We start from the raw sequence: 27,888 nt of genomic DNA on the forward strand, positions 1-27,888 counted from the left end.
GAAAATATTATTTTAAAATACAATTTAACAAGTGAATGCCAGCAAGTGCCTAAGGAAGGATTCTACTACAGGCTTTCTAGCCTGTAGGAAGACTCATGGGCAAGTGATATCCTTTCCAGATTCTTTAGGGAGGAATAACCATGAAGGCATTGCTATGATCTATTGCACCACCCCCCAAATACTTCTCTAATAGAAGAGTATAAAGAAGGGGGAAAAAAATAAAATATAAAGCTACAAAATGCTTCATTAAATAACATTAATTTGCAATAGCAAATTTCAGCAAAGCATAGGAATTGAGAGTTGGTCATGCTAACATGTCTCATGGATGTGTTAGAACATATTCCCAGCTGGATCTGAACTGACATGTTTTTTTTCAGACATACTTTAACCTTAATTAATGCTTACCTTGTTTTAGGCAATAGGCTTCATCAGGGAAGACAGAGGAATTTCTTTTCTTTGCCACTGACTTTTACAGGCATCTCAATCTGGAATGCTTGCTAGACTTCCCTTTGAGCCTGAAAACTGCTGGCTTTCAGGACAGGTAGTGTTCCTACTCTTTTTTTCATGTCAGAATAATTTCTGCTCCTGTCCATCTCTTAGTTCCCTTGCCAGTTATGGTTTAGTATGGTTAGCCTTTCTGGTTTTCTCAGATGTCAAATGGAACCACAGAGTTGAGAGAGTTTCAGAAGTCCATTGCAGTAATAGCACAGGATTAGCCAGAACACACAACAAACCTAAACACAGGAACGGTAATATTGCACAACTTCAAAAGTATGTGGACAGAGTGCATTCTTTGAAGTAAAAATAATTTGTTCCTTCTAAGGGGTATATATATTAATTCCAGAGTCATACTGCAGTTGAGTCTTTCTGACTTCAGAGTTGCCTAAGCAAAGGGAACAGCCTGACAGTAAAACAGCAGTGAGAGAATTTTCACCCCCCAAAAAAAATGTTTCCTTAATTGAGGGATGTGAGTTTGGACATGTTATTTAAAACTCCACAGCACAGGTACAGTATATTAGAAACAGTATCTGCAGATAGTCTTTGGTATGCAAAGTTAAAAAACCTGATGGAAGCCCCAAAGCACAGTGCAACTCCAAAATGTATTAAATCTAAAATAATCTAATTTAGAGCTTTCTGGAGGGGAGAAGATTAATGACAAAATTTGTTAATAAAGAAATAACAAAACAGTATTTTCCAATTTAGAAGAAATTAAAACAAATCTTTAGATTTACATTGAATCAATGTAGATGAGAGATTATTTTAGTTTTCTGTTCGAAGTTTAGTTGGTTTGGGTTTTCTTTGTAACATTTCTACAGCAATTTGCCTATTTTAAAAATTACTCATTTATAAGATATCATGGGAGACATAGCATGGCCAAATAAGCCAGCAAAACAAGGAGGGTATACTATAAGTGAACTACAACTTACACCTGGCACTGTAGCAGTTTAGTACTTCCCATTTGAAAGATAAAACTTTCACAAAAAAAAACTTTATACTTCTTACTTTCATTTAGTTCTTTTTCCAAGAAAAAGTCAAAATTTCTCCCCAGATAACTTAAAAAAAAAAAAAATCTAAATTAGTCAAAACTCTCACAGGAAAGCGTTTCTGTAACAGTTTTTCAACCAGTCGTTAGCACAATTTGGAGTCTCAAAATTGAGATACAAAGCAATTGTGAAATTGATTTCTAAAATGCACAGCATGGGTAGGAAATCCTCTCTCACATTTTCACAGATCAAGAGGAACTCATCCAAGATCTGTGTTAGTGAGGAAAGATAAAGCTCATCCTTTGGATACTGAAATTAATTTCAAAAGACCTCGAACTGAATTAAATTTTCTACCTCATGGATAGAAGTAGAGTTCATTTGATGTCTCTTTGCCCAGGGGCACAAAGCTTGATTTGCTTCTGAGTTAAAAGAGCCTTATGCCCAAGTTTATAGGGATGTATGGAATGTCCTGTAAACATAAGCAAAGTGATCAGTGTAAGCACATAGAGCTGTAAACTGGAATACAGGTATTCTGCTGATCGACAAGACACAATGATGTTCAGGGTGAGATAGTCATGATGCTCACTCAGGAGGTGTGCTTCACAGGGCTGTGGTGCTGCAACAAAAAGTTAGAGGGCTGCAGCTACCTTTTGCTTCCTCTCTCAGAATCAATGCCTAATGTAAGCAGAAGTGAAATATGAGGAGAAAACTCCTAAGAAGAAGATTTTAAAAAGTAGAAAAAAGCCAAGGCAGGAGTTCAGACTTGATGTCAAATTACATATTTGTACAAATGGATTTTTTTCCTAAATATATTTTTCAAGATTTAGTTAATTCCTCTTACACACAAGGGGCTTAGTAAATATGTGAGTTCTACTGTCATTTCAGATCTCCACAAAGAATAAGATTTTAACTGTAATGTTTAAGCAGTATAAATACACAAATTACACATTACTGACAATATTCAGCACGACACTTAAGTCAGTGGGACTTGTCACAAGCTAAAAATTATCATCTACTTAATTGTCTAGTTGAATCCCAGCCAATGGGCTTCATTATACTCTTTATAGGTTTTATCATTTTGACCTTTATGGCACAGTAAATTTTGCCCTTCTTGTGGTATTTATAACATGTTCTATGCCATACTTGCAAAGGAGATTACCACAGATTTATCCACTACAATTAGAAAAAGATGAGCTTTCAGTGGACTGTAGTGATTGCACTCTACATAAAAGTGCATATTGTGTATATTAAAATTATTATCTTTAAATAGACTTTTAAAAATTATGGTATTGTCAGAAATTACATAAATAGAATTACATTTACACATTTTAATTCCCTGAAGTAAAGGTGACTCAGCAAATCAGCACATAAAATCTGTATGAATCATAAATCTTTCACAAAAATAATATCATCTCGGACATTTAAGAAAATAAAAATGGGGGTTTAGGTCTGAACATTCATTTTCCCATGTAACAAACTTTAACATTATGATGAAGTTACAGTTTTGAATGTAATTTTCTCCATTCATGTTTCTCATCCTTGTTTTACTATTCTTCATTTTTTTCAACTACTCAGTTCTGCATATCAGGAATGAATTATTCAAGAAACCATATAGGGCATTTAACTATTGCCTTTCGGACCAGTTTCCCTAAGATGAATCTGTAACCTGTAAAAGAAGATAACTCATAAGACCTGAAGTTGCAAAATTCCTATAAAGTTGAAGCTTTGGAAGAAAATAATCAATATAAAAATTCAGACTGAACAATTCAGCTGTATACAGTAGTTTTACATTAAAAGGTGTCAGACTATTTTGACCATTGATGATCAGAAGGCTGGGGCACCTCTCCTATGAAGATAGATGAGAGAGTTGGGATTGTTAACCCTGAAGAAGAGGAGGCTCCAAGGAGACCTGATAGCAGCCTTCCATTACCTAAATGGGGATACAAGAAAGCTGGAGAGAGTTTTTTTACAAGGGCATGTAGTGATATGACAAGGGATAATGCCTTTAAACTTAAAGAGGCTACATTTAGATTAGGCATTAGAAAGAGAGGGTTTGAGACACGGGAACAGGTTGCCAGAGAAGTCATGGATGCCTGCTCCTTGGCAGTGTTCAAGGCCAGGCTGGATGGGGCTTTGAGCAACCTGGTCTAGTGGAAGGTGACCTACACGTGGAAGGGGGGTTGAAACTACATGATTTTTAAGATCCCTTACAACCCAACCCATTCTATGATTCTACGATACTAGTAAGATGTATGTTACTCAGTTGCTGAGGGTCATCAGTTTAGCAAGTTAAAAGATAATCAATGCCTCAAGTTATTAAACTTCAAAATCAAGAAGGACTGAATTCAGCAAATAGACTATATGAGCAAAATGTTTTCTGACTTATATTTGACAGGGTTCTGCTAAAGGATATTTTTAAGACTGGATACATGATGACTTAGCATCAGCCCGTTTTATTCTTGACTATTAGCCAGGATTTCGTTGCAATTCAGCCCATACAAATGAGCAAAATTATAAGCAGACTTTATTTCCCATATAGATAACTAAATAAATTATGAAAGTTGTCTTAAGAATCAGCACATGGAAGACACATTTTGACAGAGTGGACTGTGGATGTGAACACTATATTTTTTTTTATAATAAATTCTATTTTGTACCATTCCTGAAGCAGGTTATGGCTCAAACATGTTACTGTAATGCATTAGAAACAGATTTACAAAAATGTTCACAGGTGGGGTGAGTGTGCCAGAGCCTCCCAAAGGAATCTGTGAGTCAGAGCAGTCTTTCTTTAGACAGCAACCAAATTTTCATCTTCCAGAAAACATTAGAAAACATATTTCGGGAATGTCGTGGTTTAAACCCAACCACAAACCTCGTCCACTCACTCCCCCCCCTTCTTGCCCTCCCCCTGCTACTGGAGGGACGGAGAGGAGAATCAAAAAGAATGCAACTCCCACAGGTTGAGATAAGAACAGTTTAGTAACTAAGGTATAACACAGATCACTGCTGTTACCACCACTAATAATAATGCTAAAGGAAATAACAAGAGGAAAGAATACAACACCTCAGCACCAGCTGACTGATAACTCGCCCCACTCCCCCCAGCCGAGCACTGACCGATACCTCGTCCAACCCTGCAGTCCCACCAGCCCTTCCGGGGTAACTCCAAGTTACATCCTGGGCATGATGTGCTGTGGTATGGAATACCTCTTTGGTCAGTTTGGGTCAGGTGTCCTGTCTCTGCTTCCTCCCGGCCTCCCCTCCTCCCTGGCAGAGCATGAGGCTCAGAAAGTCCTTGGCCAGACCAAACATTCGAGCAGCAACTGAAAACATCGGCGTTATCACCACTGTTCCAAGGCCAAAAGATCAAAACACAGCACTGCACCAGCCCCTAAGAAGGAGAAAAATGACCGCTGCTGCTCAACCCAGGACAGGGAACAATTTTATCCATTTGCAAAACTTTTGGTTTTGAAGTGATTTTGTGTTAAAAATTCCTCTATTACATCTGTGTTTCTTACTTTCCTGTGTTGTCCCCAAGGAGTAAGTCAGAAGCCAAGAGTGTGTCTGTATACTGTACAGTAATGTTTGCCAAGAGATGCTAAGGGATCTACAGCCTAATAGGGGCTCTGAGGAAGCATGCATAAGTGACAGGAAGGAAAAGCAGCCGGCAGAGCATCTCATGTGGGAGAGCCTGAGTCAGTAGCTGTAGGGTCTGTAGTGACAAGACTTTGGACTCACCCATTTTGATGAAGTGGATTAAGCTTGGATGTATGCTCTGAACTAGATGCCACACAGAAGCAGTTGATAAGACAAGCACAATTTTATTCAGCTATTTAGTCAACAATTGTGTTCAACTTGAAGAAACAAGCTGGAAAAATAAAATCATGGTAAAGCAGCTGAAACACTATGGGAAGACTACCAAAAACCCATCCCTCTAGGAAAGATACATTTCCAATCCTCTTCTATTTAGCATCTAGCACATGAAAACTTAATCCTGGGGTCTGTCAATGGTCTCTCTCATTAATATTATTCATTACTGACCCTATTTTTCTGGTTTTTAGAATTTTCACTTCGTCCTAACAAAAAGCAATGTTTTGCTATTAAACTCTTTAGATTTAGATATTCAGCTTAGAAAATCCAACTCACTCCATGGAATTACTGTTTTTCTAGGAAAAAAATCCAACAAAACCAAAACCAAACAACACCCTAAAGATGTTCTTGATTGCACTTAGACTGTTTTGCCTGAAGTAATCAGGCAAATATTTTCCATCCCATCCATTGTAAAAAGGGGGGTTACAGAACACACATGCATACATCCACACAGACAAGAAGTCACATAAAGTATTAAGTAAGCATTCAGTCCTCAGCCATGTCCTAGAGAAAGAGTCCAATAACTTGTGGGAGGGCACCATGCCAGCCTGACAGATGGACATACATATGGGCAGTCAGGACATCATGTGAAGCCGTGAAGTATGGGTACTAAGGGCATGATTCCAACCTAAGAACATGAGCTTTCTGTGAAGGTTAAGGGGATGTCAAGCTGGATTTACTTTCAAAAATAAATAATAAATTCCACTGCCATGTCTGTTAACAATTTTGCTCTTATTTAACCTGGTGAAGTTGTTGGTAGCTAAAAAGAGCAGAATTATGATGAGGTAAAGTTTTAACTCACAAGGGAGATTTCATTCTGACAAATAAATGTGTTATTTGGGGGGAGATGTAGTTAATGATTTTGCATTGGCAGTGCTTTCACCCTGCGTCACCATCTGGCCTGTGCCTTTCCCCTAATGGAGACAGCAAACAACTATTTGAACAGCAAATGCAGCCCAGACAGCAGAATGCATCCTCCAGCAATCATTACTGGGAGGGTCAGAGTTGGGAACCACTGACTTTTCCTGATGAGGAGAGAATGTGAACAGAGGCACAACAACTCCACACACATTGCCCTGGAGAGTACTGAGCAAGCAGTTCTGATGCATCTGAGTGAAAAAGAGGCATGTGCATCCCACAGCCATCTGATGCTATGTCCATCAGAGAAAGACATTAGGAGTCACACTTTGTGAATTTAATTCACTGCTACAGCACCATAACCCAAAGATTGGCCAAAGTGTGCTGCCACATGTGATCCCACTTCTTGCCAAGGTCAGAACATCGAAATTTGACTAGATCCTGAAAGAGCTGTTTGGAATTTTACCTACTGACTAAGCATAGAATCATAGAATAGTTAGGGTTGGAAAGGACCTCAAGATCATCTAGTTCCAACCCCCCTGCCATGGACAGGGACACCTCACACTAAACCATCCCACACAAGGCTTCATCCAACCTGGCCTTAAACACCGCCAGGGATGGAGCACTCACAACCTCCCTGGGCAACCGATTCCAGTGTCTCACCACCCTAACAGGAAAGAATTTCCTCCTTATATCCAATTTAAACTTCCCCTGTTTAAGTTTTAACCCGTTACCCCTTGTCCTGTCACTACAGTCCCTGACGAAGAGTCCCTCCCCAGCATCCCTATAGCATATGAAATTTTATTCCCAAATACAGGAAAGAGGCAGCATCTCAGTTTATGGAGCACTGTGTATTCACAGCAAAGTTGGACCAGGAAGCATTGAATTCCTCTTTCAATTGACATGAGATACACAGAAGAAACATTAGAACTTTATGAAGATGAATCATACATAGGTTTTGTCTTGATCTAAAAACATAAAGAAAGGGAGAACTACTGCTTCCTCTGATGGTTCGTTCCAGAGGATACAGCTTGAATTATCTGCTTTCAGCTTCTAGACATTTACGTTTTTTCTACTAGACTCAACAGCTCCTTCGTATTCAGCACTTTCCATGAAGTTACTGATTGCTGTGCAAGTCACTTCTCAAACTACTTTTCACTAAATAACAAAGACTGACATCTTTCAGATTCACACCAAAGGAGTTTTATGAAGAATGCTATTCCTTTGCTCTTTTTTTGTGCCTTCTCCAATTTTCCAATGTCCTTTAAGAATTCAGGTGCCAGAAAATGCATGCAGTAATTCAGTTTTAGTCTCAGCAGTGCTATACATCCATAGGGAAAGGCTGACTTCTTATTCTACCTATTTATGGAGGCTTTGCTTGCCATTCTTACATATTACCTTATAATTTCTTTTGTGGTAATGATTTGTGAAACAGAGACAGTATTCCAAGATACAGCTACCATTATTTTAGTTTCAGCCTATGTGCCCTGGTTCTACAACTGTATGATAAAATTTACCATTTCAGAATGCTTTTTTTTTTTTCATTTAGTTTCCCACTTACAAAAGAATCCAAATTCTTCTATTTTGACTCATTACCATGTCATTAGCCATTCACAAGCTTTTGAAGCATCCATACATAGGAGTTATTTTATCTTTTCTCCAGACCTTTTCAAAACAAATTAATGCTATTCTGGTCATTTCTGTGGACTTACCCTAGCATCTGGAATTGAATTGTGATCCTCCATTAATGACATTTTGGAAGCTCTTGGTTTGTAAACTGTGTAATGAGCTTTTCATAAATACAGTGCTATTACTTTACTAGAATATTGTATAACAATCAGTAGAATACCTCGCAAAAGCATGTGTCTATAATGGATACTTGGTTGGTTTTTATACAAAGAAGATAATAATCAAATCAGATTTCTTTTCCATTAATAATGTTTACTGAGTGACATTAAATATATTCCTGTCAGGTATTCTTTATTAATCTAACATTATAAATTTCATTCTTTTGCTTAGAACTGATATCAGACTCACTGCCATACAGTCATTTCAACCACTGTTATCCCTTTTATGAATGCTTGCACAATATTAGCTTTGTTCCAACCTTCCGGGACTTTGCCCAGCAAGATTTGTTCAGAGGTTACATCAGAGCTGTAGACTGATGAGTTGTAGGCTGAGACCTTTGGTTACAATTTTTCTCAGTCTACTGATACTTTAGATCTAGCAAAGACTTACCACATTTTAGAAATATTTCTTAAAGGTTCTGTCTGGTTGTTGCATAATCATTATCACATACTTATTAACAATTTTACTAGAACTTTCGTTATTGGGATTTTTATGGATTCAATATCGTTGGAATTATTTTTTGCTTAATGTAGTTACATACCTACTTCTCTGCTTGCTCTCGCCCTGGTGTTGTCACATTCTTCTGTTAACTTCCTGTATTTCACATCTCTCCCTTTCCACAGATGTGTATTTACTTTCTCCTTTCTCCATTCACTATAGGCCTGTTAATTCCTATTTGTTACCTTTACTCTTGCATTCAGTGCAGATGGACTTGCAGCTAAGATTTCCAGCATCTTTGAATCATTACTTTTTTCATTACCCAACGTTTCAAGAATTCAGATTTTTCATTCATATATTTGTCTGATTTCTCCTCCCAATTATTTCCAGTTCCATTTTTCTCAACCACAGAAAATTATCCATTTAGAAGAATCACCATTTTACTGCTGGGGAATGTGCTTTGCTTTTCTACACTGGCTGCAATTAGGTCACAAAAATCACCCCTAGGTCAGTCATGAAAATCACTCCTAAGGCTGTCATGAACTTCTAGTCCAGGAAGTTATTAATATTTATCAATTCTAATGATATCTTAAATTAAAAATACATCATGTTGGGCATGGAAACTTTCCATGAGATAACTTTTTCTTTTTCAAAGAATTATCTTTTACCAGTGAGTTTGACAAAACTCCAGCACATAGACCTCCCACCGCACTTGTTAATATGCATTCAAAATCCAACAATTTTGTGTTATCAAGAACTCCAGAATGCCATGTCTCTTTTAACTACTTTGTTTGTCCTGGGAGGTTTCATCCACTTGTTTTACGATCCCAGTAGCTTGACTAGTCCCATCAGCTTTCAGGATTGGCTTTCTGATTGATGAGGGCTTCAGATCACCATTTTTGTTAATAAAAGCTATTGCATGCAACAAGAATCTCTCATTTTCTGTCTGTTCTCTCCCTTCACATACACTTTGCTAGATTACAATTAAGTACTATAATGAACACATTATGACTTTACACCTCACATTGTATATGATTAGTTAATTTTTTTTCCTACAAATTTGGGTTTTGTGCATTTCTAAGTGCTCGTGATCAATTTTTTCATAAACCATCGGAAAGATTATGTTTCTATGAGTTTCAAGGGTGTGATTTCCATGAGAAAAGAATCGATATTTAGAAAATGGTACTCTTTCCACTTGGCCAATGGAGCAGGATGCACATTGCACTTGTGAAAGTTTGCAGCAATGACAGCATTTCTCTTTTGCCTCAGGGGACTTGCTGTTGATCTGTTTTTCTATATCACCCTTCATACTGTATGGTCATTTAATGCCTTCTTCTTTTTGATATCTATTAAAAACTGTATCACCAAAAGAACTTACTTTCCTTAAAATGACACAGTTTGAATGAGAACAGAATCTGGATCATTCTTTTCCTTCATAGTATATACTGGACTAATACCTTGGACAAATGAAACAAATTACTGAAATGGAGTTCTGGCTTTTTTTTTTTCCCCTCCTTTTTTTTCCCCTTCCATTCTGCTTTGTAAAGTTATTCAGTTAGTTCTTACAATAGTTTATGTAGTTTAATTTGGAGAAATAATTGAGGTTACTTCCACAAAACCATCTTAATCTGAACTTTTTCTGCAAGATGGACAATCTTCAACAAACCTGAGATCCCTCTTCTCATGAACATAGTAAGACACTTCTCAGTTTAACGCCCAGAGGTGCATAGCTTCTAATGAGGGTTCAGAAAAGAATACCGCGGGGGGGGGGGGGGGGGGGGGCAGGGGAAAGAAAAAAAAAGAGAGAAAGAAAAAGGAAAAAGTAAAGAAAAAAGACACCTTCAATTTTATAGCACATATGGTTAAATGCATGCTCTTAGCCAGCTAGCTGAAATATAAGTAGGTAGAACCGTTATTTGTCAGCTAGTTGTTTTTTGTAAAGATTTATCTTTAAGGTATAATTAACTTTAACTGAAATCATCACATACTTTTTGTAAATAGACACCAAAGCTCTGTACTTTATTTTCCTGTTAAAAAAATGTGCAAGAATGTTTCTTGCCATTGTTTCTCACCTTGAGCTACACATCTGTTATTTGCTGATGCTACACTATAAATAAGCTTAATGAAAAAAGTCAAAGCATTTTCACAATGAAATCCAGTTGTTTTCAAAACTATTCTAATTACACGTAATTCCACCGAATTAATGTAAACACTACTGCTATGACCTTTCCTAATTAAAAATTTTCTGTCTTGACACAAACTGAAAAATAAATTAAAGTTACTTAAACTAATATGTAAAGGTCTGTTGATACAACTGGAAACATACTATAACAAACTCATTTTCGCAGTGCTTCATTATTATTACTTAGGCTGTTATTTGATTTGTTTTGACCTACCTCTTCAACTTCAGAGAAGCATCTGATATTTCATAACTGATCTTTCTCAGGTGGTACTGATCATTGTCCAATGACATTGGACATCAGTAGTTTTTTATTGTCTATTGTCAAATATTGAGATGTTCTGTAGTGTATGGCATTACATTCTGATTTCTCCTTTGTTAACAGACATAAACTAGTCAAATATATCTGCATTTTAGTACTTAACAAAAAGCTGTTATGTTAATATGTCCTCAGCTCAAGTATATCATGCAGCTGAACAATGAATTTTCTATTCACTGCTAATCTTGAAAATTATTTTATATATATATATTCAGTGAAATGAACATTTCAAAATATTAATTTCGACTCACAGGATCACAGGAATAACTGCAATGTAGAAAAAACACTTTTTCTAGAAACTTTTGATCCTAGTTTCACAATTGTATTAGTAGATGTCACACATTTTTAAAACATGTCTAGTAGCCATACAGAACATTGTACAATTCTTTTTATGTTTTTCCTATGTCTTCTGAGCTGTGTCTTTATGTCACCATTTTCCAATTCCATCTGACTGAAAATGAGCACCTTGTGTGGCAAGAACGGGGAATTCACAAGCTTCCCATTAAACACACTGAACATGTATCAGTATGACTGTCTCTTTTAAAAGATTCATTGCAGAGAACAACTAAAAATAGATGGCAGGTTGAAATGTATTATATCCCTTTTCAATTGAATAGCTATCTTTAAGGGGGATGGGTAGAGACAAGAATATATTTGACTGATATTTATTAGGGAGCTTACAGTGATTAATGGGACCTGTTCCCTTTGACATTTCACTCCACCCTCCATTTCAAATAGATATTCGTTCTGTCACTAAAATTGTTGCTGATACTAAGATATGATTTATAAGACTGATGTAAGTATTGTAAGGTATTAAATTACAATGTTTAGAGATGAGGAAAAGAACTCTAGTATGAAGTCAACCTGTCCGTGTGTGCAGCTACATAACAAATGGGGAATGCGGAGGAAAGGAACATCCAAGGATAATTATTTCATTTAGAGCCAAAGTTCTGACAAAATTTGAATAGCATCAGCAAATCATAGACTAGTTAGGGTTGGAAAGGACCTCAAGATCATCTAGTTCCAACCCTCCTGCCATGGGCAGGGACACCTCACGCTAAACCATCTCACACAAGGCTCTATCCAACCTGGACTTGCACATCGCCAGAGATGGAGCATTTACAACTTCCTTGGGCAACCCATTCCAGTGCCTCACCACCCTTATAGTAAAGAACTTCATCCTTAGATCCAATCTAAACTTCCCCTGTTTAAGTTTTAACCTGTTACCCCTTCTCCTATCACTACAGTCCGTAATGAAGAGTCCCTCCCCAACATCCTTATAGGCCCCCTTTAGATACTGGAAGGCTGCTATGAAGTCTCCACGCAGCCTTCTCTTCTCCAGGCTGAACAGCCCCAACTTTCTCAGCCTATCTTCATACGGGCGGTGCTCCAGTCCCCTGATCATCCTTGTGGCCCTCCGGACTTGTTCCAACAGCTCCATGTCCTTTTTATGTCGAGGACACTAGAACTGCACACAATGCTCCAAGTGAGGTCTCACGAGAGAATAGGGTTTTTACAGGTCAGATATCTCCGCAGATCTGAATAAATGACGTTGATTGCAAAGATACAAACAGCTGTAGATAAAACCAGACAAAAATATTTGTCTGATATTTCTTTCGTATGGTTGTTACTGAATTGAGCAAGTAGCTAGGTGGTATCTGTCACCAATGATCTGATTCTACATCACTAAGGGCTGGGAAATTTTCTCAGGGCAGATTCAGTCACTCTTTCACTCATTTTTATTATATAAACAGGCAAGCTAAGTTGTGAAAATCTGTTAGTAGATAGTTTTAATTGATACAGAAATGGTCTTGCAAAGGCATTTGGAGCCCTTCAACATCATGTGAAATTCTGCAGGATTTTTGCATGACTATTCTCAACCTAACACTACAGGAATAGAGTTCTTAGTATGATTTGAGAAAGAAAGTGAACCATTCCAGTAAGTCCACTGTAAACAAGATTCCTTCTGACATGCTGCATTGTTCCTGGCTTGTGCTTGAACAGAAACACAAACGCATAGATTTTCAGCCCTTGATTAGTCATGTTGAATCCCCACATCATGATATACATCATCCCTCAATATTTGACAAACTGGCTTTCGCTTGAATATTCAATACACATCCCCAATGCAACTGTTCCTAAATGTCAACAAAAGCTCAACTAAGTACCCTGTTTGCTTAGAGTGGACCTCAAACCAGAGGTAAATATGCTTCTGCATTTTAAGCATAAAACGACTTTCTTCAGTGATAAGTCACAGAAATCCACAAGGCAGATAAAATATTCACTGGTTACTGCTTTTCTTCTAATTTCCTTTTCTTTGTTTATAACCCTTCAAGGGTACAATATGCTTTGCTTTTACTGGTCTCATTAGTAAATTACAACTAGTTTTTTTCAGGTCTCATTCTTCTGCACCATTCACAGCTTGATGAGAGCACTTGCCTGCTAAAACAAGTTTTTAACCTGTTTGTTACCAGAATCTTGACAACATGTAGACAAAAAGTTTTGGCTTGCTTCCGTTTCTTAAAGTTTGGCTGAAAGTAGATTTGGAGCAACAGGGAATAAGGTCACAATTTCAGAAGATCACACATGAAGCTGCTTCAAGTAAGGGTATTCTGCTTTTCTTTAGGGCATATCAAGAACACAAAAGTCTTAGCAGTGTGCTGGACAGAGCCTTATTTCACAAGATTTTGTATCCCACTTCCCATCTTGCTTTCTACCAAATTCATCTACCACACAGTCCCTGTGACACTACTACATAGGTCCATATGAGGAGCATGTCTATGTCCTTTATCTGCTGGCATTTGGTAACAAAATAGATTAGAAACAGCGATTTGACCAGGAAACAAGATTTTGAGTTATCAGCATTTCATATGCTCATAAGGGGCTTGTTACTACTTGTATTTGCCATACTAAGCATGGTGGACAAAGCCCAGAGCCTCAGCCTTCCTGAATGTCTGACAAGCAGGACAGTCTTTCTTTTCTCAAGACCAGATCATACTTTGAATTCCATTAAATTCCCTTTACTTTCTTCCTGGGCAAGAATTGCCCTGGACCTGAATAAACAGAGTAACCAACTTTCTGAGACCTGCCCCAGTCTGGAAGTAGTACAGAGAGATGCCTTTTTTGTCCATTAGGGAGAAATATTGAATTTGGGGAGTTAAGGAGTTAGTAGAAAGCCATGCCTTCGCTTTTCATCCCAAAGACAAAGACTCCATGAAGAATGGGCAAAGTCAGAGAAGGTCTTCTGACGTTCTACATTAATCCTCCCTCACATTATCTCTCTTTGCTTTCCCCAAAGAGCTTCTTATTAACATTGGGAAATCCCCTTGAGCTGTGCTGTGATGAAAGGACAAATAAAGTTGTAAATATGAACACAAGATAGTAAGAAAATTTCATTGGTTACATTTTATTACATGATGTTCTTTGTATTTATGGAAGTCAGCTCTTTCTTAACAGAGTAATGTTAAGTTTCTACTTAATATAACGGATCAGACTATAATAATGTCAGAGTAACTAATAAAAAAATAATCTATGAAAACAATATATATTTTGCATTACTAAAAAAATGTGAACTATGCAGACTTCTCTGTGCTCCGTTTCAGTAAAATGCTGATGGAATACTAAGCTTAGTACACAATTTAATATGAAATGTATTTAGTTGCATTTCTAATATAATTAATAGTTTAAGATTTTAATTTAAAATGTAAGGTATAAGCTCTGTGTTTGTGATTAATATGTTCTAAGTCTATGCCTCTGAGAGAAGGGATTTTGAGCATTCATTTTGATGGCAAAATGTGAATTATACTGGGGGAAGTGGAGGGTAATTATTTCCAGAACAAACATGCTGATTGTTTAATAAAAGTGCAAAGAACACCCAGCTTCCTTCTCTTGCCCCTGTATTATCATAAAGTTGTCATATTGCAGAAGTGTCTCATTCAGATCTGAATTTAGACAGAACAGGATTGCTTGGCTCTGGAAACAGGTACAGCACCTCTGCCTCTAATTTTTAACTGTCTTTGGTCTTGTTCTAGTAGGCAAGCTGTTGTTGGCTCTTCTTTTTGTTCTGTTTTGGTTTTTTCCTTCTCACCCTCAAATCTTATACAAGCAAAAGTGCCTATGGATTGTAAAGATACCTACACTGTTCTATTTGTAGGTTGCAGCAGTAAAAAATCATCATAATCCTAGAAAACTCTAGCATAAAGTCAACCTGTCCAGAAATTTATATATGCACACAGAGGACATACTCATCATCTTTATATAGCCTTAGTCAGTTGTCCACAGCAGCTCTGGTAACAAAAAGCAGCTGAGAATTCATAAATGCTTTGGTGCAGGGAGCCAAGATTGGCTCCAAAATATGTTGGAACCAGTCTCAGTCCCAGTGAAGGCAGTCCTTAAATTTGGACTAAGGTAGGGAAGTCTGAATCTTTTAATTGTGAAATGCAGATGGTAAGTGTCAGACTCATTCAGGGCAACAGGGCTGCAGAGCCATCCTGTAGAAACATGGTGGATTTTTAAGGTTCTCTATTGTGTGAAACATGGGTCTTCTGCAGAATTAGGACAATTGCCTAAATGCCACACTGTCTCATTTTCAGAGATCCTTTGAGCTTGGCATATGTAATGGCCTGTGAAAATTTTGTTCCCAGGAAAGCTGAATCAAAATAGTTGCTTGGGATGTGTCATTTCTCAAAGTTTTCTTGTCAGAATTTTTTATACAGGAATGGAGGATCTTTAATTTGGAATGCCTTTACTGTTGTATTAATTGTATTGCCCTCTCCAAATTGCTTATAAAGGAAGCTATTACAATTCAAATAAATGACTAAAGTTGTATCTAGAAGATACAGCCTAATAAAAATCTTTCCTAAAATCTTCTATAAAAAATCACTGGAAAGGTGAATAGAACCAGAATGAACCAGATTGATTGGTTTGATGTGCCTACTTTGTACTGGTTTCATGAAGCAAGTCAACTTTAAACACTATGCAGACAGATATTTAAATAGGCTTTCCTTCACCAGAATTGCAAAATGGTGCAATATATCCTTATATAACACTAACATATCTTGAATCTATTTCTTAAATATTTATTGACACTTATGGATGCATTTTGGTGGTTATTTGTTTCACACCAGACTGTCTGGTCTTGTGAAAATCACACTGTTGCATTCCTAGCTATAGAATCATACATCATGACTGCACAGCATTTAGGGGGCCAGAATCTTTTCTTCACATATGGATGCTTTGCCACTTATTTAACTAGATGAAATAGTAGGCTTTAAAATGCCAGAGACAAAAGGAAACAATCTCTTATAACCACGGAATTCAAGCTGACAAGAAAATATCCAGCTTTTCTCTTTATCATTTCCAATGATGATAACAAGAGAGCACAACAGGTGTATTTCAATATTACTTCTCAATGGCAGTCTTTAGAAAATCCAGATATATTCCTGGATATTGAATCTATTGATTATGAAGGCATACTTATTCTGTTTATATCATCTACTTGCCCTGTTCCATTACATGAGAAATGCAAATTACAGAAACATCATTACAATTTTCATTGCTCATCAGAAGCATTTCTTACTCTTGCAATACTCAGCGTAGAGACAGAACAGGGAAAATATTCTGTGTGCAGTGAAGACCAGTGGAATGCCAGAGTGTAAATACCAGATAAGATTATTTATAAACCACCTACTTCTTAATATTTCTTTATTGCCATCAACTACAACTCTGAGCTTATCTTTTGAATTTGCTAGTATTCTTTCTTTGCATCCAAATCTTATTTTTCAGTCAGCCTAAGATCTTCCTTATTATTTTGTATTTTGTGTTTCTTTATTCCCATGTCTATAGAGATAGATAGATACAGATAAATGGATAGCAGATAACAGTTTCTATACTGAAGACAAACACCAACAGTGACTACAACAGGCATATATTTGGTTACTTGTGGAATTCCAATTCCAGTAATTCACACAAAGTAAATATTCTATGCCTCTTAAAAAGTCTAGATGTCTTGGAAAAATTTCAGATTAACGAACTAGACTGGACTCGTTCATTAGCATGCTGGTGTAATTGGTCTCCAAAGGAACTCTGGTGAATTATACCAGATATGAATCTTCCCCATTTTTTGTTCCCAAAATATTTCTATATCCGGCTTAAATTTTTAACCCTGTGCTCTTTTTGCCCTGTTCTTAAGCTGTAGACTGACAAACAGCTTCTGCATCTCCCCAGAGATGTGAATCCGTAGCTCCAGTACAAAAGAGGTTTGTAAATACTTGAGGGCGGAATGTTCTACATAAACGGGAGATAGTGTCATTACTTAGCACTGTGGGAAACATTTCCAAAGCTGAAAAAAAGCAGGAAAGTTTTTAACGAAGCCCTTGTCATCCTCATATGCAAAAACAAATAAATATTTGATCTGCTGGAGTCCAATGTTCTTCAAAGCAAGGTGTGCCTCAGTGTAGCTCCACTTCCAGTCCTTTGTGTTTGAGGGTTATCTCCTCAACCTATAAATCTGCATTTCAAAACATAGCCTATATCATAAAATAGTATTTCCTTCCAAACAAATCAATAAATATAATTTTGACTGTTTAAACTCAAAATGTATTTTTGTAAGTTAGCTAAAACAACAAATATTTCTAAATTCTTTTCAGACCCTCTGTTTAAGCAGTCTATGTTGCAATGCTTGGCCTGCAGCACTTCTATTTTTAGCTCTAATGGAACAGTCTTAAATTGCTTATTTTCTGTTTACTAAAGTCATTGAGCTTGTAACCATGGCAACTGTGGCAAGTGCCACAGCTTAACTGTTTTATTAAATGGATTGAAGGTACAGCTGCAAAACTTGAAAGGCTAGCATGTCAATTTTATACATAGCTCAAAGTGGCATATATACTACATTATAGCAAGCACTGTATTAAATATGAGGAGCCAGAATCCGATCTTGGTTATAATGATATAAATCTTTACTATCTCTCCCCTCAACAGGAAAAAAAAAGAAAAGAAAAAAAGAGAAAAAAAATATTCTTGTGTAACCCAGATCAGGATCTGTTTTTGTCAAATTGCACAGCCTGTCAAGTTTCAGTGATTACTGCATTTGAACGGATAAATTGCAGATGATGTGCATTAAACCAGTCCCTAGTTATCATGGAAATACAGTATCTCACAGTTATGTTTGCATGAAGCTTTTAGCACATTATTGTATTGCTTACAGCATTCACATTATTTTTGGAACCACTACATTCTGTTAGGTTAATAAAGGAATTAAATCAAAACTAATGACTCTGTCAAATTAAACTTCTTAAGAGTTATACTGGAAGAATTAACACAAAGAATTTTTTTAAATCTCTAATTATGCATTTGAACAAGAACACCCTGAGTACAGAGGTGTTGAGAAATTACACTTTTTGTTCATTTCAGTGTAAGTTGGGTATGCTCCATATATATGAAAATTAGGGTACCTTTAAATACATACTTCAAATTGTGTATAGCAGTTAAGTCAAATACTTCTGGAGATTATTGAAAATTGTTACCACAGTGTAGAAGTCTTTTGTGAGAGAATATAAAAGCCCACAGGATCAGGTAAGAAATACAGCTTTTAACAAAAACCTAAACAACATTATACAGCCCCTGAAAGAGAATAGCTTTGAGAGTTAAAATAAGGATAGTGATATATTTACACCCATAAATATTTAATGCATGATTCATCCTGTTGTAATAGAATAAAAAGCTTGAAGAATGTGTGACATTTAGAAGAATGGGGTTCTGCTTTCTTCACTAGTGTTGTGTTTGGAACAGTGTTTGCATTGCTACTTTTGGTGCTAAATGTCTCAGATCACAAATGTGTCTATCTATCTAGATAATCCCAGTGAATAAAAAACAAAAAATAAAATTGACATTTTAAAGGAGAAATCTTTTAGAAGAGCTAATAATCTAATAAATTATCACCAGATATATTTCTTTCTATAAAAATATTTCTGTTTAAATTAATAGTCTGTGTCATGTTCAATTAATAAATGTAAAGAAATATTATTCACTATCTGTTGGTGTAAATGGAATTACTGGAGTGAAAAAAAATAGTGACGTTTTCTTTCATTTACGGTTTTTTTTTTTTCTCCATTTGCAGGATCTACCTTCATTTGCAACACCCACATAATTCCAGTGAAAAATCAAGAGGGAGTAGCAATGATGTTTATTATTAACTTTGAGTATGTTACAGATGAAGAGAATGTAGTATCTCCTGAGAAGTGCAAGCCAATATTGCCATCCAAACTTGTAAATCGTAAGTTTTTAAAAGTTCTCAGTTCTCTGCTTACCTCTACTCTTAGCTGGGACAGTAATTAACCTAGGCAATAATGATACCAGAGAAATTATGCAGTTCACATTGCCTGATTCATTTAAGATAGAATTCAAAACAATAATCAGTTAAATATAGTAAACCTGATGTAATGTTGGCAAGATAATCTATCAAATCTTTGGTAGAGCTAACAGCACAGATCTTGTGAGTACTACTAGGAAATGTAAAATCATTAAAACATTTCACAGAAATACATTACCCTTGACAAAAATTATTATGAATGGAAATTTAAAAAAAAAAAAATCATTATGATACTGGCCAAATATTTCACCTTAGCTTATTCAGAATTGAATATTTCTATCTTCCTTTCTGATTAAAAATAGTTGGTGGAGTGTGTGATAAAATAAGACTAGAAAATATAAATCATGTGGAAAACCAAGTTAAAACATAATTAAACATTCTGATTTTACCAAATTGAAGTATTTAAATTGGCTTGAAGGATGTGGGGGTTTTCGGTTATACAGAAAAGTCTTTTGTTTCAGTTCTACTATGGAACATTAAGTATTGTCAAAATCAGAAAACTCTGGACAAAACAAAGTTGACTTCTTACACAGATACACTGTGCAGCTTTCTGTCACACTATCTGCAGAATGTGTGCTCTTTTCCTGACCTTCACTTTGCGCAGAAACAGCACATGTTCCTTCTGCTTTGCATCTGCACTCACGTAATTGCTAACCACTACAAGATTTCCCAGGACATACCCCCATTTGTACAAGCTCTTAGTAAAGCACAGAATGCTCTTATGGTGAGCATTAACACTCTCCCCTGGCTGGCTCAGCATCAGTTGGAAAATGCCTTTTCACAATGTAATAATCTTTAATGTTAGTACGATAAAGGGACCTGAAACCTAACTTGCTGATTGTTATATCAACACTTAGCTTTCCCTAGATAGGAGACAAAGACCAGTATGATCTTCACTGCAAGAAGCAAGGGGAGAATTTTCCCAATGTAAGCGCTGTGCTACCTGAAGTGATGACATGCTATATTATTTTTCCTGCTAGTTATGTTGAGAAGACTATAAGGAGGAAGCCTGTAGCTGTGCATATAACACCACTACCAGGTTCCTTCTGATGAAAGCAGTCTTTGCCATTGTTCATAATCTGGATATTCTGCACTATATCTTCTGGACAAAATGCACAGGACCTCACTCAAAGCTCTGTGACTTTTGAAAAAAATATATAAAGTCCCCCCATCATTCACATTTTTAAAAAGTTGCAATTTATTTCTATGACTAATTGGCATACTAAAAAATATTGTTTTCATTAAGCATGGAGAGAGAGTTCTGACTGAATCACTCCAGATGGGCCAAAGTCCTTCCACTTATGTCTGTATAACCCTACAATGGCAGTCAATACAAAACTGTGGAAAAGAAAATTCCCATTACTGGAAACTAGCAGTCTGCATATAATTATTGTTCACCAAATATCACATGATTTCAAAGAGCCTTTGCAAATATTCTTTACAATATGTATTGAAAATCTCGTGCTTTTATGCTTCATTTTCTTATTCTGTTTTGCGGGGGGGTGGGGGTGGGGGTGTTGGTTTGTTTGGGTTTTTTTTTATTGTGTTTTTTTAATAACCAATACAGCAGTATTTTTTATTTTTCTTGAGATATAAAGAAAACATTTTTATTTTTCTAGTAAAATTATTGGAAAAAATTCCACTAAGGATTATCAGAAAAATAATAAAATTGTATCAGAAAAGAAATTTATAAAATATATATCAAATAAACCCCACTCATACTCTATTTCAGGATGCCATGATTTTGTGAATTTTGAACATTTTACTTCCTAGTTTAAAAAAAAAATATAAATTGTTCAACTGTTCCGTGCTTAATATTGTTTATTTTATTATTGACAAAGTAGAAGGTAAAATATCAAATGGGGGGAGAAGAGCTTTGTGTCCTGAAAAAGAGCTGCTATATGTGAAACATCACTGTACATTTTCAAGTGTTGTCGCTTGCCATATTTTAAAGTGAAAAGCCACTAGAGAGGACATCTGCAAAAAAAAAGCACTTAGAGCATCCTCTCTTGGTTTACAGTATTTACGCCTGACATAGACAGAGGATTTCCTTGCTGAGAGTTCTTGAAAAATGAATAGCTGGGGCTCGAAGCTCAGTGCATAATAGAGAAGGATCAAGGTGCAAAAGGAGGCAAAAAGAGGTGACTTGAACCATTTTCCTCCTAGTGGGTACAGCCAGATGCCAGAAACTGGCAGAAACTAGAGCAGGCAAATGGCTGCTCTTACTCCTACCTAGTTGCTTATGGCTTCAGAGCAGACTGTCGTGTGGGCAGGATGGGAAGAATGGTGATACAAAATATGCTGCAAACCCCAGAATTCTTCTTGGCAGAGAGAATTCTCAAGAAAGAGGACAACCTGTGCAAAAATGCAGAAATAACTGCAAGATATTGCACACAGTCCAATGGTAGATTTGAATTACAAAAACAACCCAACCAACCAAACAAACAAACAAAAGCCTTGAAATTTAGAAAAGCCAGAGAGAGACCAATAAGCAACAGAAGTAACAAAAAAGGCATATTGTTTACCAGCAAAACCATGTTTTTTAAATCATGCTTTCACCACAAGGCAAATAGCAGATCATCTAGGAGGAAGTTAGTTTTTCTTCATCTTACTTTATGTGGAACATACGTCAGCAGGTAAAGCAGGTGATCTTTTTTCATTGGATCACACACAAAATGGACAGTGATGGGGACTGGTTCATGGGAGAAGTCGGGGAGAAGCAAAGAAACAAAATGCCTTCAAATCCAGCACCAATTTAATGGATAAAAATAGGGAGAACCAGCCATATAGCAAATGCAATACATCTCTGATAAACAACCAAGAAATAGCTAATGACAAAAGACAAAAGATTTCAGATTGCATTACCGTCTACTACCCCAAAGTACACAGATCAAGAGAAATTTCTTCCAGAGCTCCTCAGATGGAGTTTTCTCATATTAAAGAGTGTTTTCAACATGAGAGCAAATAAAAATGTCTGAGTCAGGTTGCAGGGGAGAAGACCAAAAAGTGAATCTGAAACAAAAAGATTACAGTTATTTCCCTGACCCTAGAAAATAAGATAACACTTCCATTGTGTCATTCTTCCTCTAATTGATTTATTAAGACCTGACATCAAATTTATCAAGTGTAACTTTGAAAAAACTTTCCTTTTTTTTAAAAACAGCTGTACTCCTAGCTGTAGCAAACAGTTTTGAATAAGATTGCTTACCACAGTGTTCCTCATGACTGAAATCTAACACAGTGTAAGAAAAGAAGCATTTCATGCTGTACATAGCATTCTAAGCAGACAAGAGGGATTCCAAACTGTAAAAAGTCTGAGGGCCCTCTGAAGAAATTAAAGACCTACAGAAGGCAACTGAAATTTGCTAAGTTATGCTCAGAGACTACATTTAGTTCTGGATAGGCAGAAAATTAAAAAGTTACCAGCTGAATACTGACAGATCTTTAAACAGTGCTTGTAAGCTCTTTAGGACAGGAAGACTGCCTTCTTTTTATGTGCCATTATGATGGCTAACACAGCTAGGTTTTGATTCTGCATTGGACTTGGCAGATTATGATAATAATAGGTTATTAAAAAAAAAACCAACAGTACACTGCCAGGAGTTTAATGACCACATTTGAGTATAAATACAGTTCTTTCTAGTCTGGTGCTTAAGAGCTCCTATCTTACACACACCAAAAAGCTGAATAGGCAGTAATGTGAAAAGTGAAGATACCGGCTTCATAATAGCCGTGTAAAAATCCTTTCAGTTGCTCCTTTTGTTCCATTTATTCTTCCCTGAAAGAATTTATCATCAGTTCTCTATGGCAGTCTGACTAGTTTGACTATAATTAAATAGCTAAATTTTGGAAAATCCTAGCATGCACCAAATCTGTAAAGAACTACTAAGTCACAGCCAACTGATTTTTCACTCTTTTCTGTTTCACTGCTTTTGTGATTTGCCACAATTCTAATTTTTAATGTATGCCATTTTACTAGTAAAACAAAGGAAGCATTTGTTCAAATATGACTCTTTTTGGGGGAAAAAGATCCCCAGACATTTGTAGTATCTTTTCATTTAAACTTCTAACTAAATCTATTTAATATTATGCCTCGTCCATCTTTATATTCAGAGATGAGGAAATGTCTTCTGTAAGCACTTACTCCATGGCTAGATAACATCATCTTCTCCAATGAGGATGTGTTTGTACAATGTGCAGTTAAAGTGAGATTTATAGAAAGAAATTTCTGCTACAGGTGTCCATTCATCATCCAATCACTCTTTCTAAATTTTGTCTAATTTCCAGATAAGAGAATTCTATTCAGTCTTAAGTTTTTCTAATAAGTTAACTTTTTACACTGCCTTTTCTCAGATTATGTAAATGTTTTGTAATTCCAGAAATTAACTTCTGTACTCAAAGATGAAAACACTTAATAACTTTACCTCACCTCATCTGTGAAATGCTTAAAGAGAGAAATACTGGTTTTTCAAGTGGAATGATTTTTGTTTAGCATATTAAAGTGTTTAAATCAAAAGCTTTAACCTACATAAGCCCTAAAAATGGATTTTACTCATATTGTAGCAGTTCTTATGGACTGTTCTCTGCCACATCTGATAAGATACTAACATTTGCTTGATTGTCACTATGATGATAAAAAATTATACCCAAAATTGTTGTTCATAAATTTTCATGAATCTAATAGTTTGCCAAAGTTGTATAAAATGTTTAACGCCAACTGAAATAACACATAAATATGTCTAGCAAGACAAAAAGAGAACTCCTTCCTGTTAGACTCACTGAAAAATACTAAATTAAGAAGAGATGTGATTTTATACTGGTTTAGCAAAAAAACTATGTAAACACTACTGAATTATGATTTAAATTTGTATATAATAACAGTTGCCAACCAAAATAAGACTGTACAATGTGTTGTACAGACTTCATTAAACTCTTTATTATAAAATGTTAAGCTACTATAACTTCTGCATATAAATATGGCTTTTAAATTATCTATTGAGGAAAGGGAATGTAAATGTCCAGTTTTATTCCCAAATCTGTCAAGCATTCCAATCTGACATGTTCATCTACTCAACTAATTTGATGAGGAATTTTTACATATATTTACAGAATGAGTGGTATGAATTAATATTTGCTATTGGCACCTGATTCTCTTCTTCAGAGCTGTCAAATACTTTGTGCCTGTAAAACTAGTAACTGTAAAATATCAACATTAATCATAACACAGAATGAACACAGAGAAAATAAGCAGCCATTTTACACTGACAGTCATAGATTTGAGGACACTGACTTCAATATGATGAACATAACTGCAAATTTCCTAGTCAAAAGTAGACCATTTGTAGGGTTCTAATGTACACATGCAGAAGATAAGAATCTCTCAGAACTTTAATTCTGATTTGTCTTCAAAGACTACTGTGCTTTTTCTAGCATTTACTCTAGTCCTCTCTGAAGCAAAACTCCTATTAATATGTAGGCTTAAAATAGCTAAAGTCAGATGAGGCAACTTTATCAAAGGTTTTATTCAATTAACTTCAAAACATTATGACTAGCTAGAAGTACTAACCTATAAGCTAATACTGATTCCCAAACTCAGTGTTCATTATCTCACGGGAGAAAGCACAAAAGTTATTTGATTAAGCATATAATTGCATTCTGCCAGAGAGGGATATTTGAGGATTGTCTTATTTTCTCACTTCAAAAATCTATGAGACTATTAAAGACACCCTGGAATAATTTCTCAGGTTTCTTCCTTTAAAGGAAATGAAAGGATGTTATACATCCAATAAACATGTACTTTTTGGTTAAGGTTCAAACAAAATGAGCAGGCTAATAATATTCTTAAAATAGCTAAAAACCTTCCAAGCAGTAAGATTTTTTAAGGTGCTTACACTTTAACAAGTTTGCCTCTCTCCTGGTCCTATAAATGGATTTATACTTTAGGATTAGAGATCACTGAATACACTGAAGTTACAAATAAAACAAGTACATCTGAAATGAAAATCGGGCCTTTAATCCAAAGAGTTAACTCAATAAACAGTGTTTGTTTTCCTCTGTGCAGAGCATTTTGCCATATAAGTAAGCATAGCACTTTAGCGAGAGGCAAGCATATATTTTCTAAACACATCTGGAAGACAATGTTGTCATGAAATACTGTATATCATTTGAGGCATACAAGTTTGCCACATAGAACATGGAATGTATAAGCAATAGTAATCCCCTGACTTTGCCCAAAATGTAATGAGGAATTTGTTCAAAGTCTTATTTTTAGTTGCACCACAGGGAGAAAAATCATCATAAGTGAGAGCTAGTCAAGAAAAATTGTGTCCAGGAGGACAAAGATTTCTATCTAGCCAACCAGAAGAATAGTTCTGACAACCCTAGTGTCAATATGTGTATTTGTCTGCAAGGTAAATTACAGTGAATGCTAGGTAAACTGAGACTGTGTTGAACTCCTAGCAAAGGAAAATAACCAAAAAACAATTACCAATAAAAGACAGAAGAGCTTCTGTCTCACCTTCAGTGCTCCACAAATACCTAACAGCCTAACTAACAGAACAGCCATTAAGATAAATGAATTCTATTAGTCGTAGTTTACAGACAGAAATACAAGTGGCTATATTTCTGTTTCCTCATGATGGTTACTGTTGGGAGTCAGATTAGAAAGGAAGCCTCCCTGGATTCTGTTCAACCCCTGTAATTAGCTGTTTGCATTACAACCTCTCCTAGCCAGGATCACAGAGCTACTGCACTATATCTTGTACAAACATTCAGTAAAAAAGGCAATCTCTGCCTAAAGAGATCACAAACCCAAGAGGAATTGACCGAGCTTTCAGTCATATTCAGTGGAGCTGATTTGTGCACATTGAGCAGGATAAGGAACACAAACTGACAATACTTTGGCTATGCAGAGCCTTTTCCTGTTTAAATAAATACATAGCAAGTATGAAAAGTGAGTATGATAAAGAGTCTTAGATTGAACTAGATACAGAAGATTTCTTCCAGTCCTATATTTTTATTAATTTTTAAGAGGTCTCCTATCCACGTGTTCCTTTCAGGACATTTAAAACAGGTGTGTTCTGTAAGGTAGCTTGAAGGCTAGGATAATGATTTTGAAAAGTCATCCCGCATTATAATACATGCCCTCAGGAAAGTATAAAGGCAGTGAGCTTTACATCATTCTCTGACAGAGGAGAGAGACATATGTCTCTATTATTCATAATAAGGACTAGCACAGAGAACTTAACACATTTGTGCGCTTCTGAAATTGAGTTAGGGATTTTAACCTTGAAGAGGGAGAAATCAAAACAATCAAGCTATCTCAAGCTTAGACAAAGAGGACTCTAATAGGAAGCAGAAAAAAATAATTAAATGGATTTAAGCAGATGGACACTAGTCATAAGGATCATATTTTGTTATTTATATTACTGAACAGGGAGTAGACATTATTTTAAGGCAAGCAAACAAAATCGATCTATAAATAAAAATAAGGGGATTTACTACCACTCCATCTCATTTCTCAGGCATAGATTCCTACCATTATTACTTGATTATATTAAAAAGCATAACACTCAGGCAACGTGACCATTTCAAAGACCTGAAAGCAATCGGCAGAGATGTATAGTCTGAGTTCTTCCCATAAGCTCATGAAATAAGTGAGCCTTATCAGGAACATGGAACTTCTCTAATGTCATACTCTGAACAAGTGTCAGTGAATAGTCTGTTCTTCTTAAGGAGATTATGAATTCTTCAACTTTTCAATAAGTTTCTTCCAAACAAAATTGGCATTTCCTAGCAAAGAAATTATCAGTAAGAAATTGGAAGAGGTTCCATTTCATGAGAAATAGCATGTTAGTCTGGATACACCTTCTTTAGTTTTCTGCCTGAAACATTAGCCAACTTTAAAATTCAGTAATTGGAAACATATATTGATCTATGCAACAAACTTGGTAATTATAAAAGTATACTTCTTAATGGAATAGTTATTAAATTTGCCAAATAAAAAGGCAATGTACTTTTAGAACAATCCTTCTGCAGATCACATACATTGTATATGAATTCAAGCTACCTGAATTTGCTTCTAAAATGTGTGGAAATTTTATATTCTACCAACTTTTCTTAATAGTCTGTTTATTTTTTGAATCTGTGTCTTTTTAAGCTAAAGCTTTTTGTAAATCTAGTTTAATTGTATTTCAGATGGTAACAACCTTTCGAGTGGCTCTTCTTCAGGTAAATCTATCTTCTAAAATTCTGTCTACTAAAGTCCTTTTATTGCTTTGTTCTGGTTCTATTATTTCAAGATCTCATTACATTTTATATAACTCTAGAAGACTGCAAGTCAAAATACAGCTCTTGCTCCCACTCTCTGAATACTTATTTCTGCAAAACTATGTCTATAACAGCAAAACTATTAAATTTAATATAATTATATGACATATAAAATCCAAATGTAGTGTTGCTTTTTAGCTTATTATCACTGAAAGTTCTTGTATGCAGAGCATAAAAAAAATTCAATCAATATGAG

At 35.8% G+C, this 27,888-nt stretch overlaps 1 protein-coding gene across 1 annotated transcript in view; it reads left to right on the forward strand.

The window, feature by feature from the left end:
- Nucleotides 1-27,888, forward strand: part of KCNH7 (potassium voltage-gated channel subfamily H member 7) — a 243,728-nt gene that overhangs the window by 126,067 nt on the left and 89,773 nt on the right. Inside the window, exon 3 of the mRNA XM_065670557.1 lies at nucleotides 19,113-19,272. Within this exon, the coding sequence (XP_065526629.1) occupies nucleotides 19,113-19,272 (160 nt within the window). The remainder of the gene's footprint in view (nucleotides 1-19,112; nucleotides 19,273-27,888) is intronic.

This window comes from Lathamus discolor, chromosome 3, assembly GCF_037157495.1.
Source record: "Lathamus discolor isolate bLatDis1 chromosome 3, bLatDis1.hap1, whole genome shotgun sequence".
Lineage (NCBI taxonomy): Eukaryota > Metazoa > Chordata > Aves > Psittaciformes > Psittacidae > Lathamus > Lathamus discolor.